At 36.0% G+C, this 17632-nt stretch overlaps 1 protein-coding gene across 1 annotated transcript in view; it reads left to right on the top strand.

The window, feature by feature from the left end:
• PLXDC2 (plexin domain containing 2) overlaps nucleotides 1–17632 on the top strand; it is a 457639-nt gene that overhangs the window by 322995 nt on the left and 117012 nt on the right. The window contains exon 8 of the mRNA XM_045874316.3: nucleotides 12715–12814. Coding sequence (XP_045730272.1) covers nucleotides 12715–12814 — 100 coding nt within the window. The remainder of the gene's footprint in view (nucleotides 1–12714; nucleotides 12815–17632) is intronic.

The raw sequence follows: 17632 nt of genomic DNA, 5'->3' as shown, positions 1-17632 counted from the left end.
CTGATGCAAATTTCTATGTGTAAAATTTGGTACAGTAAGGGTTCCCTTGCATTTGAGGAGAAAGCTAGATGCTTCTGACACTTCTAGAAAAAACATTTATGATCACAATAGCATAAAATAGTTAGTTGTTTGTATAATGTATTATCCTTGACAAAGTGCTTTCACATACAGTATAGTTTTCTGTTCTTCAGTGATATCTCATATTCTTAATATCCATAAAGGCACTGGCACATGAAGGTAGCTTAATTATGGAATTAGATCATATCACAATTATCTTTATTTTATGGCTAAGCAGACTGCATCAGAAAGGTTAAATGACATGCTTGAGGTCACAGAGCTAGTTAAGGACAAATCCGGGACTAAAGGCTCTAATTCGGTGATGCCAAGGTACCTCAACATTATTTTTTTCTTTCCGAAGGAGATTATGTATAACGATTCACAAATATATTTCTCATTTGTTTTTTAATAAATATTGGCTAATGTTTGGTGTTTAATAATCTTTTTATCTAACTCCAGTATATGATACAATTACAATCTCATACAGGTAGAAGTATTCTTAGTTGAGTTATAGAGCTAGCGAAATCATAAGGACATAATAAAGAGTATAATTTTGTGCTCTTGTCCAGGTTAAATTTGCAGAACCAACATTATAGATAGGGAACTAAGTACAATTCTTTCTATACCTAGTTGCTTCTAACTGGCTAATGCCAGCTTTGTTTTATTTTATTTTATTTGAGTGAGAAAAAAAAATCTGATGTATGCAGAAACTACCAATAGAGCACTTGGTTTAATTGTAGAGTAAAATTAGTAATGCATTGAATAAACTTATTGACAAATTTCATTTTTATTTCCCTCAAGTGATTTATTCCAGTAGATAATTATGTTTCTTTTAGTAACTCTTTCTGTGCCAACTGCCCATACTAACCACTCAGATGACCTTCAACTCTGCCATGTTCCTCATACAGAAATTTCTCCAACAGTATAATTTTTCACAGTGCAAACTAGATCAATAATGGTCAAAATTAGAACATACATTTGTACTTATAACAATTTTGCTCATAATAGGATTGAGATAGGAGAGTACTTCTACTGTTTAAAATAAGAGTGAATACAGATTTATTCAGGGCATTCACTGTTCCCTCATCAAAATCCCAATATTCTTCTAGCCATACTGGTGAGAGGAGTAGTGGAGGCTCAGATTCCTTTAAATGAATAAGTTATCTCTCCTGAGGTTGTATCTCTGTATTATTGAACCAAAGATTTAAAATTCTGTTTTAAGTTATAGTTCCCCATTGTTACACAGCTGTTTATTTTAGTTCACTTCGAAGATACCATTTACTTAGGATGAAGAGAAAGCCCAAAAAGCATATTGTCATTTTCTTAGTTTTATGTCAGATTACCAACTGTTCACTTTAATGCGTTTTCCAGTGTCATAGTATCCATTTGTGTCTTGTGCATAGATTTAATTACCTTATAAAATTAACCATTTTGCCCTCTATTTCCTTAATGTATTAATAACAGCTCCTTTAAAGTTTATGGCTGATAACTAATATCTAATTTCCCTGTGGGTCTGTTTCTATCATGTGTTTTTTTTTTTTCTTTTCCTCTAGATTTTCATTTATTGGTCCTGTTTCCTTGCATGCCAGATAATTTTTGATCGAATGTTGGGCATTGTTTACAAACTGCTAAAAAATACTTTGAGGTTGTGGATGATGTTTTCTTCCTCCAGTGAGGGTTTACTTTTTCTGTTTGGCAGGTAGGATGGAAGAGATTATTTTAATACTGTCAGGGCTAAGCTCATTCAAAGTTGAGCATCAGTTCTTATAAAGACTGGTATATTTCTGGTTAGCACTTGCTCTTAGAAAGTAGTCCTTCAGGAATCTCCACCCAGGCCTGGGTTTTACTACAGGACCTTTTGCCTTAATGGCCCTGAACCCCTATGTTTTCCTTAGCTCTGTGAGACTGTGTGAAGTTCTGTTCAGTTTCTCAGTCTCTAAATCTTGCTTGTAAATTGCCAAGTGCCTTGATAGGAAAGTGGTATTGCATTCACTTCTGTGATTTCCTTTCTCTGGAATCTTGGCTTTTCAAGTCTTTGCTCTTTGATAGCCACCTGATGCCTTCAACAGGTGCTTTCCATATGTTATTTATCTTTCCTGCTTGATCTCAGTAGGAGAAATGGTTTTACAAGTTTGTCTGCCATAGCCAGAAGTCCCATTCACTTTTAATAACCATCTCCAAATTTGATACAATCTAGCATTTATTGAGCTCTCCATATATGCCAGGCAGTGACCTAAGTGCTTAAAATTTATCTCATATAATTCTCACCAAAAAAAAGAGGTAGTTGCTTTTATCATTTATGGAGAGGGAAACTGAAACACCCAGAGAGGTTCAGTAACTTTCTCAAAATTATTAAACAAAGATTCATCCAAGGGAATATAACTCCAAAGTCTGTTGACCTAATCACTGTACTGTAGTGCCTCCCTCCAAACCTCCTTTTCAAGAAATAACTGAACTGTGGGCACCTGGATGGTACAGTCAGTTAAGCGTCTGACTGGGTTTCTGCTCAGAGATCAATTGTGATCTCTGGGTCCTGACCTCGGTCATGAGATTGAGCCCCCTGTCAAGCCCTGTATCAGGCCCATGCTCAGCAAGAAGTCTGCTTAAATTTCTCTCTTTCTCTCCCTTTACCCCTCCCCCCTGCTCTCATGCACTCTCTCTCTCTAAAATAAATAAATAAATCTTAAAAAAAAAAAAAACAGGAATGACTGAACTGCTTCACTAACTTCAATATCTTGGACAGTCTTTCCTAGCTAGTCATTATTGTACTATAACCTCCTTGAGAGCACAGGTAAGAATGGTTTGCCTTTCCATAGCATTTATCTTATTTATTTCATTAATCTTTAAAAAAATGAAAAGAGGTTGTACATAGTTAAAAAAAATTATAAAAAATAAAACATGCACCCTTTCTTAAACAAATGGAATTTGGAAAATCATATTCCCATTTCCTATTCTGTTAATAACCAGCTGTGACCTAGAGCCCATATTCTTTTTATTATTTTTAGTTACTATTGAATAATGATGCTTGTTTGCTTGATTACAGTAGATATAGACCTAAAATTTGGGACCATGGATAATGTAACAAGGTATCTACCTATTCATAGATTTCATTCCAAAAACATTAGGGGTTTGAAATCAGATTTCTTACAATCTTGATGCTGTCTTTCCTAGTATACCATCATATTTCAGAAGTTGCATTTCCTCTGACTTGTGTTTCTCTTTTGTATTTTGAATTTATTGCATTATTTCTTCTCATGTATTTTGAATTTATTGTTACTTTAGATACAAACTAGGGAAGGATGTGATTCTCTTTGTTTTTCTTGCAGCTTTGGTTATTTTCTTTTAACCAGCTCATGGGAGGGACAGGGTAGTCATCAATTTCAGACAACACAATTTAAAAAAAAAAGTCATTTAGTCCTTCTATATGGCAGCAGGGGGAAATCATAGGGAATGTATACCCTACCTGCGAGTCAGCCTATTCTATCCATTTTCTTGATTGAATACCTCACTATCTCTTTCACCAAATTTTAGAGGAGGTCAGGATAGAGGAACTTTATTGTTTATTAAGTAAAAACACTTTCTAATCTATTTTACCATTTAAGTATTTAAACTTAATGTACCTTAGTGTAACATCCACTGTTTCTGTGGAAGAATGCATAGTTAATAAATCACCATTGCCAATTGGGTATAGGTTTAAATGGCACCCTTAATGCATTTTTGAAATTTCTTTTAAGACTATTTCTCTTATTTAAACTGTAATGCTTCTTAATTCATGGTAATCATCCTGAAAGTATTGAAAGATGAAACTTGCTGAGCTTGTAGAACTTATGGAAAAAAATAATTCAAGAGAATAAGAGAAACCCAAAAAGAACTGAGCAGTGAAACATTTGCCATTGATATGAAGTTTTTTGCCTTTATGACTATTGTTCTGTGAGAATGTCGGACATGTGTTTATATAATGTATATGCATCCAAAAAACTTTATAGTTGTACCAGTAGAATTACATAGAATTACACATGTATACATATACAAATGAAATATATACCTATATATTTATATTCAAATAACATTTATTTAATAAATTTATGATGCAAGGTTGAGAAAACCCAGATGACATAAAATGCTGATTATAAAGTCTCAAGAAATCATTCTAAAGAATATGTAGACACAGATGATTTTACATTATTATGTTTGCCATATTTTAAATACATGAAATATAAAATTGTATCTACATGCCTTTACTTAAGATCTAATTTATTTGCATTGGTGGGTGTATTTTAATTTTTTTAGTTATATCACATATAAAAGCTCCTGATGCTTTAATTTCTTTTTGCTTTCCACAGTGTAAGAAAATGACAAATTGAACCATCTTCCCTTTGTAGTGCTCCAATAACAAATTTATTTATAAATAAATAAATAAAAAAGTCGCAAAGGTAGAAGGGTCTACCTAGAAGAAACAATTTTAGAAGCAGAACTTTGGGGCGCCTGGTGGCTCAGTCGGTTAAGCGTCCAACTCTTGATTTCAGCTCAGGTCATGATCTCAGGGTCATGGGATTGAGCCTCACATTAGACTCCACGCTTAGTGGAGAGTGCTTGAAGATCCTCTCTCTCCCTTTGCCCCTCCCCCTACTTATGTGCTCTCTCTCTCTCTTTGAAATAAATAAGTAAATCTTTAAAAAAGAAAAAAGAAACAGAAACTTCTTCTAATGCTGGCCCTGCCCCTAGCTGTTATGTTTTCATGGTGAATGTATTTGATCTTTATGGTGCACTTTCTCCTTGAAGCCCTTCTTACCTTTCATCCCTGAGAGGTCATTGGGAGGTTGTTCTTGCCTATATCAAGCCACATCCTGTCTCCCTGCTCTCATGCTCTACGACTGACCATAGAGCTCTTTTGTCCCTCCTTGAGGTGAAAGGTCTGTGCATTCCTCATGTCTTTCCAAGCCCAAGGAGTTTCCCAATCCCCGCTCTTTTCCCCTTGTGTAGACAAGCTCCGTCGTCTTATCTGTAGGCCCAGATAAAGTTCCCACCATAGTTTTACTGTCTTGAGCCCGTTGCACAGCCTTCTTCAGACAGACATCTGCCTCATTGTCTTATTTTATATCAAGCTCCAACTCTAGTTGTTAATTCAGTCGGGGGCTATCTTTAAATCAGAGGTCACAGTGATTGTGTGTGTGTGTGTGTGTGTGTTTGTAAAATGGATATGTTGCCAGCATTTAGATATCAGAGGGTTTTAAATAAAAATACAGATTTGCATTGCCCCTTGAGAAATCAGAAGCCTTCAATCACTTGCTCTGCATGTCTTAGCAACAGCTGGCTGGGAAGTGTACTCAGGGTATGTTTCCTCCAGTTTCTCCCACAGCTGTTTCTTCTTTCTTACCCCAGGCTAGCACTAGTTATGTCAAGATTCAGTTTGAAACTCCTCTTTTAATAGAGGGGCTGTCCTTACTTATCAGCTGTATGTTGTTGTCTGCTTCCAGATTCTCTATAGGCTATGATTATGGAGATGGGGTATAGAGGGACATTAAGAACATATCTTTGGCTTATGGCTCTCCTTTGCTTTCATACCATCAAGTGCTCAATACCTGGCATATGAAAGGAGTTTCATAACTGTAAGCTAAATAGGGATTAAAATAATTGTGCAAAATGTTAACAATATTCAGGAAAGCAAATGGATTTTTATACTGTCAAATTTAATTGAAAGCCTTTCTGTTCGAATGTAGTTTTCAGAAAACTAAGCAGTAATACTGAGGACTTTATGTGTTTTGATAGTAATAAAGAAAAGCATGACTCCTTATAATTGGATGCCTTACTAAGTAACACAGAAGCCAGATCTGACATTTAAAGATGATGAGGTAGGAAGTTAAAGGTTGAATGCAGGTGAGAATAGGTAAAATAGTAAGCTTTGGGTTTTCTTAAATGTATATATATTAACCTACTTGACACCATGTTGCTGATTAGTGAGTGAGCAAAAATGAGTTTAGAGTAATTCTTCTCCAGTGATAGGCATATGATTCATACTTTGGAACACACACTACACAATCAAGCCCTTGCTGAGATGCCATGCCGCCTATTAGATAAATAGCTGGGTCCATAATGGAAACAAATGAATGTTTTGGCGAGGTTTGCAGTGCAGAAGAGAGAGGAAAATAAAGTCCCATTACTTCTGACTCAAGCAGCATGCTGTTACCTCCCCAACTGTTCTAGAGACAGACGTAAAACTTCACATTTTATGGTCATGTTGGGCCCCTGTGTCCTGGAGAATGACACCACGGCATGGAAGAGAGAGCAGCTTTTGTCTCTGAACCTTTGCTTGAAGACTAATGTGCTCTGCCTTACCTTGGCCCGTCCCTAATATTTTTTTCCTGCCTTAATTTCGTCTGCTTATTGCAACTCCTTTCTGTGTCTATACTTCATTTGCTTCACTATATCACTTATAGAAAAATTTATGCTTACTTAAATAATAAACTTCTCTGTGTCCTGTAAAATGGAACAAAAATTAAAACACCTAAAAAAAGAATTTATAAATGCTTGTGTAAGCTGAAATGGAAGCTATTTTAGCTGGTGTTAATAATGTTCCTTTTCTGTAACTATCTGTGGAATGAATGTAATTGTAAAACTCATTCTCAGAAATTTCTGATTCAATACAAATCATACAGAGGCCGAGTGAAAATTTAGCTTTGCTTCAATCATAAAAAGGCAAATATTATAGGCACTTGGAAATAATGAAGCTACATTTCTTTTTTTCTTAAAAAAAAAAAGCCTTTATAGTTTAGAGTTGATACTATTTCAGAATGGCTTCCTAAAAACCCCAGGAACTAACTTAGGAAATATTTTGAGAATGACTAGAAATTTGTAGAAGGGATAAAAAAAATATATAGCTTCCCATAAAGCAAAATTTTTAGTGTTTTCATGCTTGGACATCCTCATTGGCCATAGCTTCTCTGACTTAAATACTTCATATCCTTGTCTTTTATAGAATAGATGACTCTGACAATATGACAGACCCTTTCTTATGCTAATTTTGTGTGATATTGGCTATAATTCTAGATGGTTTATTTATACACAGACAGACACCCCCACACACAATAGCTTTGTTGCTACTGGTCAAAGTAATTCAAGTTAAATGTGACTTTTAACAATCCTCCTGATTCATCATAGTGGTCTCTAATTAAATACTCTCCTGGAATTCTGCAGACTGGTCTGACTTGCTCACAGAGAGCTGACACAGCCCAATTCCTTACCTGCAGTAAGTGAGAGGATGAACGATCTTTTCAGAGAACAGCCCCATGCCTTTGATGTCTGGAAATAAAAAGATTACAGTCCAAGAACGCAAGGTAAAAAGGATATATGGCAATCTCAGGTGGAAAGAGGCAGACTATTTCTGAAAGAAATCTATGAGAAAGCCTGGACTTGTTCATCTTTTCCTCATTAATCTTTTACAATATGAAGCATTTAATTCAGTTGCTAAAAGTAGTGTTTTCCAAACCTGATATGCAATTGTTTCATAAACGGCTTGGGTGCCTTCTTGGAAAATGTAGGGAACTAAGAGCTTCTTGTACATTTTCATTTTAATATTTAATAAAATATATAATAAAAGACCCCAGTTTTAGAAAATCATGCTTGTATCCATGAACTCTATAAAATTTTAAAAGAAAAGCATTTGAGGCCAGTGGTACTGCCATAAAATCATCCTTTCCCAAACCTTCCACTTCTCATCTTGTCCATCTCTGGGCATTTCGGTACTCTTTTCCAGTGCTGCCCACGTGGCCCTCCACATGGACAGACAACTCCTTTCTCATGGCCTGCAGTGGGAAAGCCCCCCTGCAGGTGTACAACACAGTGGACCCAATGAAGAGCTCAATGCCATTCTTCCTGCTACTGAGACCAAGGCCGTGGTGACGTCATTGGCTCTCCTCCTTCTCCCACCCTCCTCAGATCCATGGCATGGCTTCATAGCAGTGCCTTCACAATTCATCTGGAACCCATCTTTCCATCACTTCCACCTCCTACATGTATCACTCTAGTGTAGTCCAAGCCACCCATCTCTTTTCCAGACAACTGTGATACCTTCCTAATTAGCTTCTCTGTCTCTCCTTGCCCCCTACAGTCTTGATCATACAGCAGCCAGGGCGATCTTTTTCAGATGTAAGAGAACATACTTCCTCTGTTCAAAACTCTCTAAATCTTCACTGTACAACACGAAATCAAATTCAGTCATTGCCATGGCTTGCGGGGAATGAATGCTCCCTATGATCTGCCCCCACCACCTCTCATCTCCTTTGACAATCTTATTTACTCCTCCTTATCCAGTGATAATCTTTTAATTCTGAAAGACACTAAAAACAATTAAGTCAAAGCCTTTGCCTGTACTGGTCCTTCTACTCAGAGTTTTTCTCAAATATCCACATGGCAAGCTCATGACTACAGAAAAGTCATTTCATCACAGAAACTTTCTGTGACTCCTCTTAAGGAGGCCCGCAACCCCTGCTCTCTCTTTACCACACTTTAGTTTCCTCCTTAACACTTACCACTTCCCACCATGCTTTATTTTTTGCATTCACTTGTTTTTGTGTCAATCTCTGCCCTCTAGAATAGAAGCTCAGTGAGAGCAGGGTCTTTGTTCCATTCTCTTCTATAATCCCTACAATAATACACAGAAAATATTTAGTTAATATCTAGCAAATGAGTGAATGAATTCTATCTTATCAAAGAGCATCTAGAGTGTATATGCCTTTTAGGGAAAATAATTTTTATATAGTAAATAATATTCTCAGAGATTTATTTTTTACTTTATATTTCCACATTATACTAAGATGCATAATAGAGATATTTGTGGTAGTAGTGGCTTGTCAGACATTCCTCAGAAGTCACTGTCCTATGAATAAGTATAACTAGAAAACTGGCAGCAAGTTAAAATGTTTCTCTTAGAAGCAGATGATGATTTCTACCTACCTCAGTTCTCTTTACAAATAGATAGAGTATTTCACCCTTGTTAACAATGTACTTGTTGAAGCTTGGAAAAGTCAAAATCTTTTTATAGAGTGAAACCATCCAACTGAGGCTTGAAAGGGTCATTACAGGTCATCTACAGCTATCTTCCTAAAGGGCTGGCCAATTTATGATGGGATTGTTTTCAGTGACAGAAAACTGTCTACATTGTTGGGCTATTCATTTTGATTTTGGGTGGATTTTCCTTAGGTTAAATGAGTCTGAATCTAGGTAACTTAGACACATTGGTCTTCATTTTCTGGAATCCAGAGGACAAAGCATAAACTAGGAAATAAAAGAGAGATAGAAGAGTGAAAGCAGGATGCAGAAAATGAAACTTTTCTACTGGAACAGTCTCATCTTTCAAGTTTAATTGTACCTAGAAGTAAAGAAGATATTTATCTGATTCCCTGAAACCTAGGAGGAAGAATCCTTCTTCATTTTATGTAGAAATACCCAGAGAGTTTGTATTTGCTATAGGATCTTAATAGAAAATGTATTGGTTAGTATTGCTGTGTAACAAATCACCCCAAAATGTAGTTCCTTAAAACAACTCCATTTTGTATTTCTCACAAGATACCTATGGATCAACTTGGCAGTTCTATTGATCTGGTTTGGACTCTGCTGATCTCAACAGGGCTCGTTCATGTGCCAGCTGTTAGCTGGTCGATTGGCTAAGGGCCAGCTGGTCAAAGATGACCTCTGCTGGAAAGGAAACGTTCCTCCATGTGCCTCTCTTATATCTTCAGCAGACCAACAGCATGCATCATCATAGAACTGGCAGGAGTCCCAGAAAGGAGGTGGAATGTGCAAGTACATTTTCAATCCTCTCTTTTGCTTCATGTTTGCTGTGATCATCCTTTGCCATATTACTGAGCCAGAGTCCAAGTGGGAGGGGACCAAAAGTGACAAGGCAAAGGGTATGGATACAAGGAGGCCGTTAGTACAATCAGTCCATCACAGGCAAAAAGCACAGGAGGAGAGGGTTTGACTTACAGACAAAATACAAAGGAAGGGAGTAAAAGGAAGGAAAGAGATGGAGAAAATGAAATCAAAATGAAAGATAGCTAGGTGAGGAAAGAGATAAGGAAGAAAAATTGAAGAGGTGGAATAGAAAATGTGTGAAGAAGGGAAAGTGATGGTACTAGATCTGCAGGAATCCAAACATGTGACCCAATAAACGAGCTCTTGTATAAAAATATAATATTCATGGTAGTATAATAGTAATTTCCAACTGATAGCAATACAGACTCAAGTTCTGCTTTGAGTATGGGAAAAGAAGAAATACAATCACCACAGAATTATCTGGTAAAATGTATCTCACCTTGCAGAGGAAAATTGCAGTCACAGATGTTGGAGAATGAAAGCAAGTGACGAATACAAGTTAGCAAAGCTTTCATACTTACTCTTGATCAGGCATGTATGAATAATGTTATTTAGCAATTGTGACTTTGTCTTATTAGGATATATAAAATATAACTGGAATTGGAAATATTATCTATGTTTTTTCTAATTTTTTTGTCTTTTCTTCTTTAATTATAAGTCTGTCTTAAGATTTTTATTTATTTATTTGAGAGAGAGAGCACAAGCAGGGGGGAGGGGCAGAGGGAGAAAGGAAAACAGAGTCCCTGCTGAGCAGAGAGTGTGAGGGGGGGCCCGATCCCAGGGTCATGACCCCAGGTCATGACCCCAGCCAGAGGCAGTTGCTTAACCAACTAAGCCACCCAGGCGCCCCTATATGTTTGTCTTAAATATAAATTACACTTATATTAACATTTCTTTCTCAACATTGTATATAAGACTGGGTAATCGTATAATGTCCACTAAGAAAAGGAATTACATATATTGATATTGAGTATGGCTTAGTAATCACTAAATAAAGTATGTCAGAGTTTCATTTAGTAAATGAACCTTTAGGGACAGAAATGTTGACTTTGTTTTATTTTTTTCTGTTGTCCAAATATCAGAATACTTTTTTAAAAGAAAAAATATTTTTATTTATTTATTTTACAGAGAGAGAAAGCAGAGGGGAAGAGGGAGAGAGACAAGCAGACTACACGCTGAGTGTGAGCTGGTCTCAGGGCTCAATTTCACAATCCTGAGATCATGACCTGAGCAGAAATCAAGAGTTGGACACTTAACTGGCTGAGCCACCCAGGTGCCCCATCAGAATACTTCTTAATGCTGGTTAAGAACTGGCCATACTGATATAAAATTGGCAATACCATAATATTGTTTAAGAACAGACTAATTTAGGGACGCCTGGGTGGCTCAGTTGGTTAAGTGTCTGCCTTTGGCTCAGGTCATGATCCTAGGGTCTTGGGATTGAGTCCCACATGGGGCTCCTTGCTCAGCAGGGAACCTGCTTCTCCCTCTGCCCCACTCCCCCTCTTGTATGCGCGCTCTCTCTCTCTCTTTCTCTCTCTGACAAATAAATAAATAAAACCTTAAAAAAAAGAACAGACTAATTTAGTACATAAAGAGAAAATGTCATCTTGCTTTTACTTGTTTTGAGATAATTCCATAAATTTCAGATACATTAAAATTTCCTCTTTATTGGTTAATTTCAACAAAATAGCCTTTTCACAATTTCATGATGTCATGGACAAAAGTAAGTAGTTCAGCCCTTATTATAACTTCTACCCAAGTTATTCTCCTTGCTTCTCATTTCTGTGCTATTTATTATGGTTTATACAACAAGGTCTGATCTAATACGGTCTTAAATGAATTATCCACAGATGGCCCACGGTCTGCTCATTCCACCTTAAGATTTGTTGGTACATTTATCCTTCCCTTGTTGTTTCTTGGCCCTTTATTTATTGCAGATGGTTTCATGCCCATTTTTATGTCTATAAAACTGGTAGTAAAGATAGTAATCATATCTCCAATGATTCTTTTCTAAATCTAGAAAAATTGGCTCTAAGAGTTTGTCTCATTTGTAACTATTTCATATATTCTCAATGTGTTTTAATTTTTTTAAACTGTAAATGTTAAAAATGTTTGTCATATTCAGATTTGGGTTCCACTGAGGTTTAAATTTAGGAAATGTTACCTTGAGATGACCCATAATAATTCATAAGTTTTCCATATAGGCTTCAATCAGAATAGTGAAGTTCAGCATCCATTAACACTTGCCAAGTTTCACTATCTATTAATCAGCAATGATATTGTTAAATATATATTTAGCAGGGCACTTACTTGTCCTTCTCTGGGTTTTATATGTATAAGGCCACTTGTAAACAAGGATTTTTTTTAAAAAAGCCATGAAAAGTAATATAAAGTATTTTAGGAAAACAAACGATACAAAAGAGTCTCTATTCCTGAAATGACAGCCAGCACTAAATGTATTCATGGTGCACCTATCCATGTGATGAGTTTTCAGCATTCAGCATCAGTTAGATTCTCTGAGAATCTATTTACTTTCATCCTCAAGCAGCTGTCTATAGGACCAGGAACTCTCCTGTCACTTTAACCCATCAAAAGCACTAAACAGATGTTATGTGTTGGTACTGTATGCCTTTCTTCTGTAATATTTCCCGCTGGCTCTCTCCCTGGTCCTTCATCTTCATCACTTGATTTTATCCAGTAAATAGGATGATCATGCTCCCCGCCCCCACCCCTAAATGAAATTCAAATCTAACACATAGCAATCTGCTTTTTCTTTTCCAGATTCCTGTCTTAGTCACACAGATAAGTTCGACCAATCACCCAGTGAAAGTGGGGCTGTCTGATGCCTTTGTCGTTGTCCACAGGATCCAGCAAATTCCCAGTATGTAGAAGGGTAATTGCAAAATCTGAGCCTGCTGTGGGGTAAATTTAAAGGAGATTGATTTCAGTCAGATGTGATAGTTTGAGCAACAGAATCACTTAACCAATTGCTGCTTGTAAATTATATTATTTGGTTATATTATTTGGTTTATAACTCTTATTGGCATTTGCTATCTCTCTGTTACTCTTCAACTAATAATTTAGGTAAAGTGAAATTAAACAGCCAAGCCAATGGTATGTAATTTTGGTGTCTTTGGGATAGTTAGCTTGGTTGCACTGGTGTATTTCTTTCATTAATAAGAAGAACATAAAGGAATGACAGATTATTTGACTGATAGGTGTATGAGTTTTATTTGTTTGTTTGTTTGGCTTAAATTTATCAGCAAAAGAGCAGCTTTGTGCCATTTTTATGTCTATCATGTTTGTGTAAGAGTCTGAAGAAAGATGAAAGAAAAAGCATAAATTGAAGTAAATAAAAACTTTGGTGGAGCTATACTAACAGAGAAGACACATATTTTGTTTGTTTTAATCATTTTCACTTATCTCGTCTAGTTTGCATTTGTAGAATAAAAGCATATGTGTTCCTGGGCAGCTGTTTGTCATATTAGAAGTTCAGAATATTAGAAATTCATCATATTAGAAATTCAGAAAACCACTGTTGGTAGTGGTTCTGATCATGTATATAGCCATCATTTGAAAATTTCTGTTTTTTAAACCTCTATTTCAAGAAGAATCCTGAGGGATGCTTGAGTATGTTAGTACTGAAGATGATTGTGTCCTAGACATGCTTATTTAAAGTGACAGAGATGATAATAAAATACATCTCAAGCTTAGATTATTTCTTTCCCTTTTTTGTTCAAAGTCCTTCTTATATTTCACTATAGGGGTAGACCTAATTTATCACATGCATATGCTATTTGGTCTTCCCTCGAACTAATTCTGTTTAAGTATGCCACCTCTCAAATACAGAAGGTAAATGGAGTGGAAATTATTTAGACTTCAAATTCTTAGACTTTTTGGATTGGCTGGAAACGTAGTAGGGGTTATCTTACAACTATGATTTAGAATGATGTTCATCTGTGGCAATAATGCTTAGTGAAGAATGTGAATCTTCCATGGCAGTTTCTCCTTATTAGCTGAGAATTACTGGGAAGTAACATTTGAGGGAACTGTTAAATCAAGGCAGATTTTCCAGAAACAAAATTATACTATGAACAAAGCAAGGATATATTAGCATGTGTAGGCACATAGACATCCTCTTAAATAAGAGGCCATGTCCTGGGAGAGCCAGTTGATTCCCCTTTGAGGACAAGGGTTTTTCACATTCCTTCTTTCAGGGATGTTAAATCAAGCATGACTTGAGTCAATTATTACACAAGTAAAACACTAGTTTTAGTTTATTTGTGGGTGCTTTTCCTTAGAGAAAGAATATTATTTGCAGCTTCCTCAAAAGACATCTTGGTCTACATTGATGTTCTGGTATATTATTGTTTAGACAAAAAGACCCACCCAAGTACAAAAGAAAAAAAAATTTTCCAAATATATGATATGCAAGTATTGTCTCAGAACCGAAGCACGGTAGAATTGTGCTTAGACTGTAGAACCCAAATTGCAATTTTGCATCCCTTGTTATAAGGTAATAAAATAACTGTTTTGTTTTGAGGAAAAACATCTTTCCCAAATATAAATATTATTGAGTAAATTGGCAAAATTCGCATGCATTTTGGGAACAGATTATGTCTGATGTTGAGACTCAGCATTCATCTAAAAAAATTGCACAAGTTTAGGGAAAAGCTTCCCTCAGGCAAGCCGCCTGATGGAATGCCATTCACATTTCCTATTGACCTCACTCTTGCCCATCCTGAGAAAATTAGCCAAGAAAGAATGGAAGTTCTGAGTTTCGAATCCACTCATCCCTGCCTTTAGATGGGACCGTATTTCAGGAAGAAAACTGGAATTGATGTGTTCTATTTAAAAATCTTCTTGGGAACAAAAATTTAAATCTCTTTTAAAATCTGTTCCCACATTTATAAGGTGTAACAGTGTCTGTTACATGAGCTTCTCTATAGAAGGAGAGATATGGTTGCATTGTATTCTCAGCCTAAAAAAAAAAAAGTGTACTTATTTATGACAGAGATTAGGCTAACCCAAGTTTAGCATAATATGTTATACAACTATTACTTTTTCCTGAGACTATAAGATGATTCCTAGAGACCTGTATGTTACCTATTTGTGCAATCAGAATTTAGATAAATATTTAAATTCTTTTCAAAATTCTGCCCTCTTATTTAACAACCCTCATTTTAGGAGTCATCCTCACAGGGAATTTAAATCATTCATTTTTGTTCCCCCTTTTCCTCATCCTGAGTGAATTTAGGGAAAACCTGATCATTATCCTAAGTAATGAGAGGTTTCGTTTCTTCTCTGTTGCAAGGTACATTACATAGGACCCTGTTCTCATAAGATCAATTTTCTGTTCTTTTCATCATTTAGTTACACAGGTTATAGAGCCTAGATCCTTGGCTTAATCTACCCATGGCAACATGGTAATGCAAGCTATAACCTTGAGAATAATTTTTCCCAGTGAGACCACAGTTGCTATACCATTCTTATCAGTTGGTGAAGGTTTGGTAAAGCATTTGAAAAGCAGGTAGGTAGGTTTAATTTATTTATTATGAAGATTTCTCCCCACCCTTTCATTATAATATCAAAAACAAAAAAACTTGTTTTTCAGTTTTTTAAAGGCTTCCAAATAGTAAATGATGTCAATGCAACTTTCAAGCGTGGTTTATTACCATAGTCTTTACCTTTCAAAAAAGATCAGGTGATCTGATAGTTTAAAATATCAAAGGGAATTCAGGCATTGTTAGTAAATTTGTAAACAGTTGCAAGGTTATAAAGGAAATTCCTTTGCTCCTTCCAAAAAGAAAAAGAAAAAAGAAAGAAAAAAACCCATGGTGAAATTAACCCTTATATCTAAAAAATAAAATAAAAGATAAAAATTAATTAGCAGTCCAGAAAGAATAAGGCATACCATAGTGGGAATACTAATCATGTGTTAGACCTTGAGCATTTTATTTAATTCCTATAACTTAACATACAAAATGGTCATCTTAATACCTACGATGCCATGTACCCTTTCACTTTAAATAAGCATGTCTAGGACACAAGTAAGCACTGTGTTTGCGTCCATATTTATTGTTGCTTCATCAGCATCAACATTGTCACGGGATGCCTGGGTGGCTCAGTCGGTTAAGCATCTGCCCTCGGCTCAGGTCATGATCCCAGGATCCTGGGATCAAGCCCCGCATCAGGCTCCCTGATCAGCTGAGAGCCTGCTTGTGCACTCTGTCCCTATCTCTATCAAATAAATAAATAAAATCTTTTAAAAACCCCCAAAACAAAAAACATTGTCACTTTACAAAGACAGTGATGCTAAGATGTCCACATCCAGAACAAGTGCTCATGAGAATGGGTCCACAGGGGATTTCCACTAGAAAACACCTCGACACCCTCTCTCTGAAACTCATTCTTTCTAAGTGTCATTTGTTTTGTGACTTCTCGGTGTGTCTGTCTGTCCATAGGTCTCTGCATCACCTTCTATTTTTCATAAAATACTTTGTAGAATTTTAGAAACAAAAAGAACATGGAGATCAGCTGTTTCAGTCTCCACAGGTACAGATGTGAAAGACAGGTCTATATACAACGACTTCGATTATTCATTACAGAAATCCAAATGTAAAAACATACTTGTGATGATAAGCATAGTGTATATTAACTCAGAGAAATTTGTAAAATAACAGTGAATACAAAGAAGAAAATTTAATTGGTCTGTAAATCTACCACAGAGATATACCAATTAATGTTTCCCTGCATCTGCATCCAAACTTGTGTTTATGGTAGATACACATGTAAACACATGCACATTAAGAAAATTGGCATTGGGCTATAAATATTTTGTCACCTATTTTTCCTTTAATATATATAACACATTTTTTTCTACACTGCTAAATACCTGTCTAAAATGTGGCCATTAATAGCTGCAACAAATTCCTTTATTTCATAATTTATGTGACCTGTCTGAACACTGGTTTGTCATGTTGGTTGCTTTTCATATTAATTATCAGCAAAACAGTGCTGAGCATCTTTGTTTGTAAATGTTGACACAACTCTTTAAAAATGAATGTGTGGCCATTGACTGTTAATGATTTTTTTAATGTGCTTTGACAAATTGCTGTCTGTAAATGTTGTACCAATTTACTTCCCCACCAGCTTTTTATTAGATATCCCATTTCCCCAGATGCTCCCAGACACTATTATCATTTTTTAAACCCTGCAAATTTGATCAGCAGAACATGATATTTCATTGTTGCCTTAATATTCTTTTGATTATCAGAAAGTTTTCACATTGTCATGTATTCATAGGTCATGTGTCATTTCCATAATTTCTTGTTAAATAGCTTTATTAAGTAATTCTCAGCCTCTGCTTATATCCCTCCAAATTCTTTTACTCAGTGTGCAGAGATCTTCCCGGATAAACATACAGTTCTCCCTAGTACCATTCATACTTGTTGGTTTCTTTCTGCTCCAACTTAACACTCTGAATTTCCATCTGAATCTCTAGGGTGCTGACCTTCTCCATTGGGCCTCACCTTTTCTCTGCCTTCAGAGCATAAAGAGCATAACATTCCCAGCAAGAAAACCCAGGAAATCCACTCTTGCCTTCACAGTTCTTTTATTTGGGAACGTAAAGCAAAGTCATTTTAGTAACGTGAAAGTTAGTTTTACACACACGCAGAATTCTTGTCCAAGAAACCAA

The sequence above is a fragment of the Mirounga angustirostris genome, unplaced genomic scaffold (assembly GCF_029215605.1).
Source record: "Mirounga angustirostris isolate CCGP_5_RB_7025 unplaced genomic scaffold, mMirAng1.0.hap1 SCAF_5, whole genome shotgun sequence".
NCBI lineage: Eukaryota > Metazoa > Chordata > Mammalia > Carnivora > Phocidae > Mirounga > Mirounga angustirostris.
The sequence above is the reverse complement of the archived record's forward strand: the minus strand, read 5'-3'. Positions and strand labels throughout refer to the sequence as shown.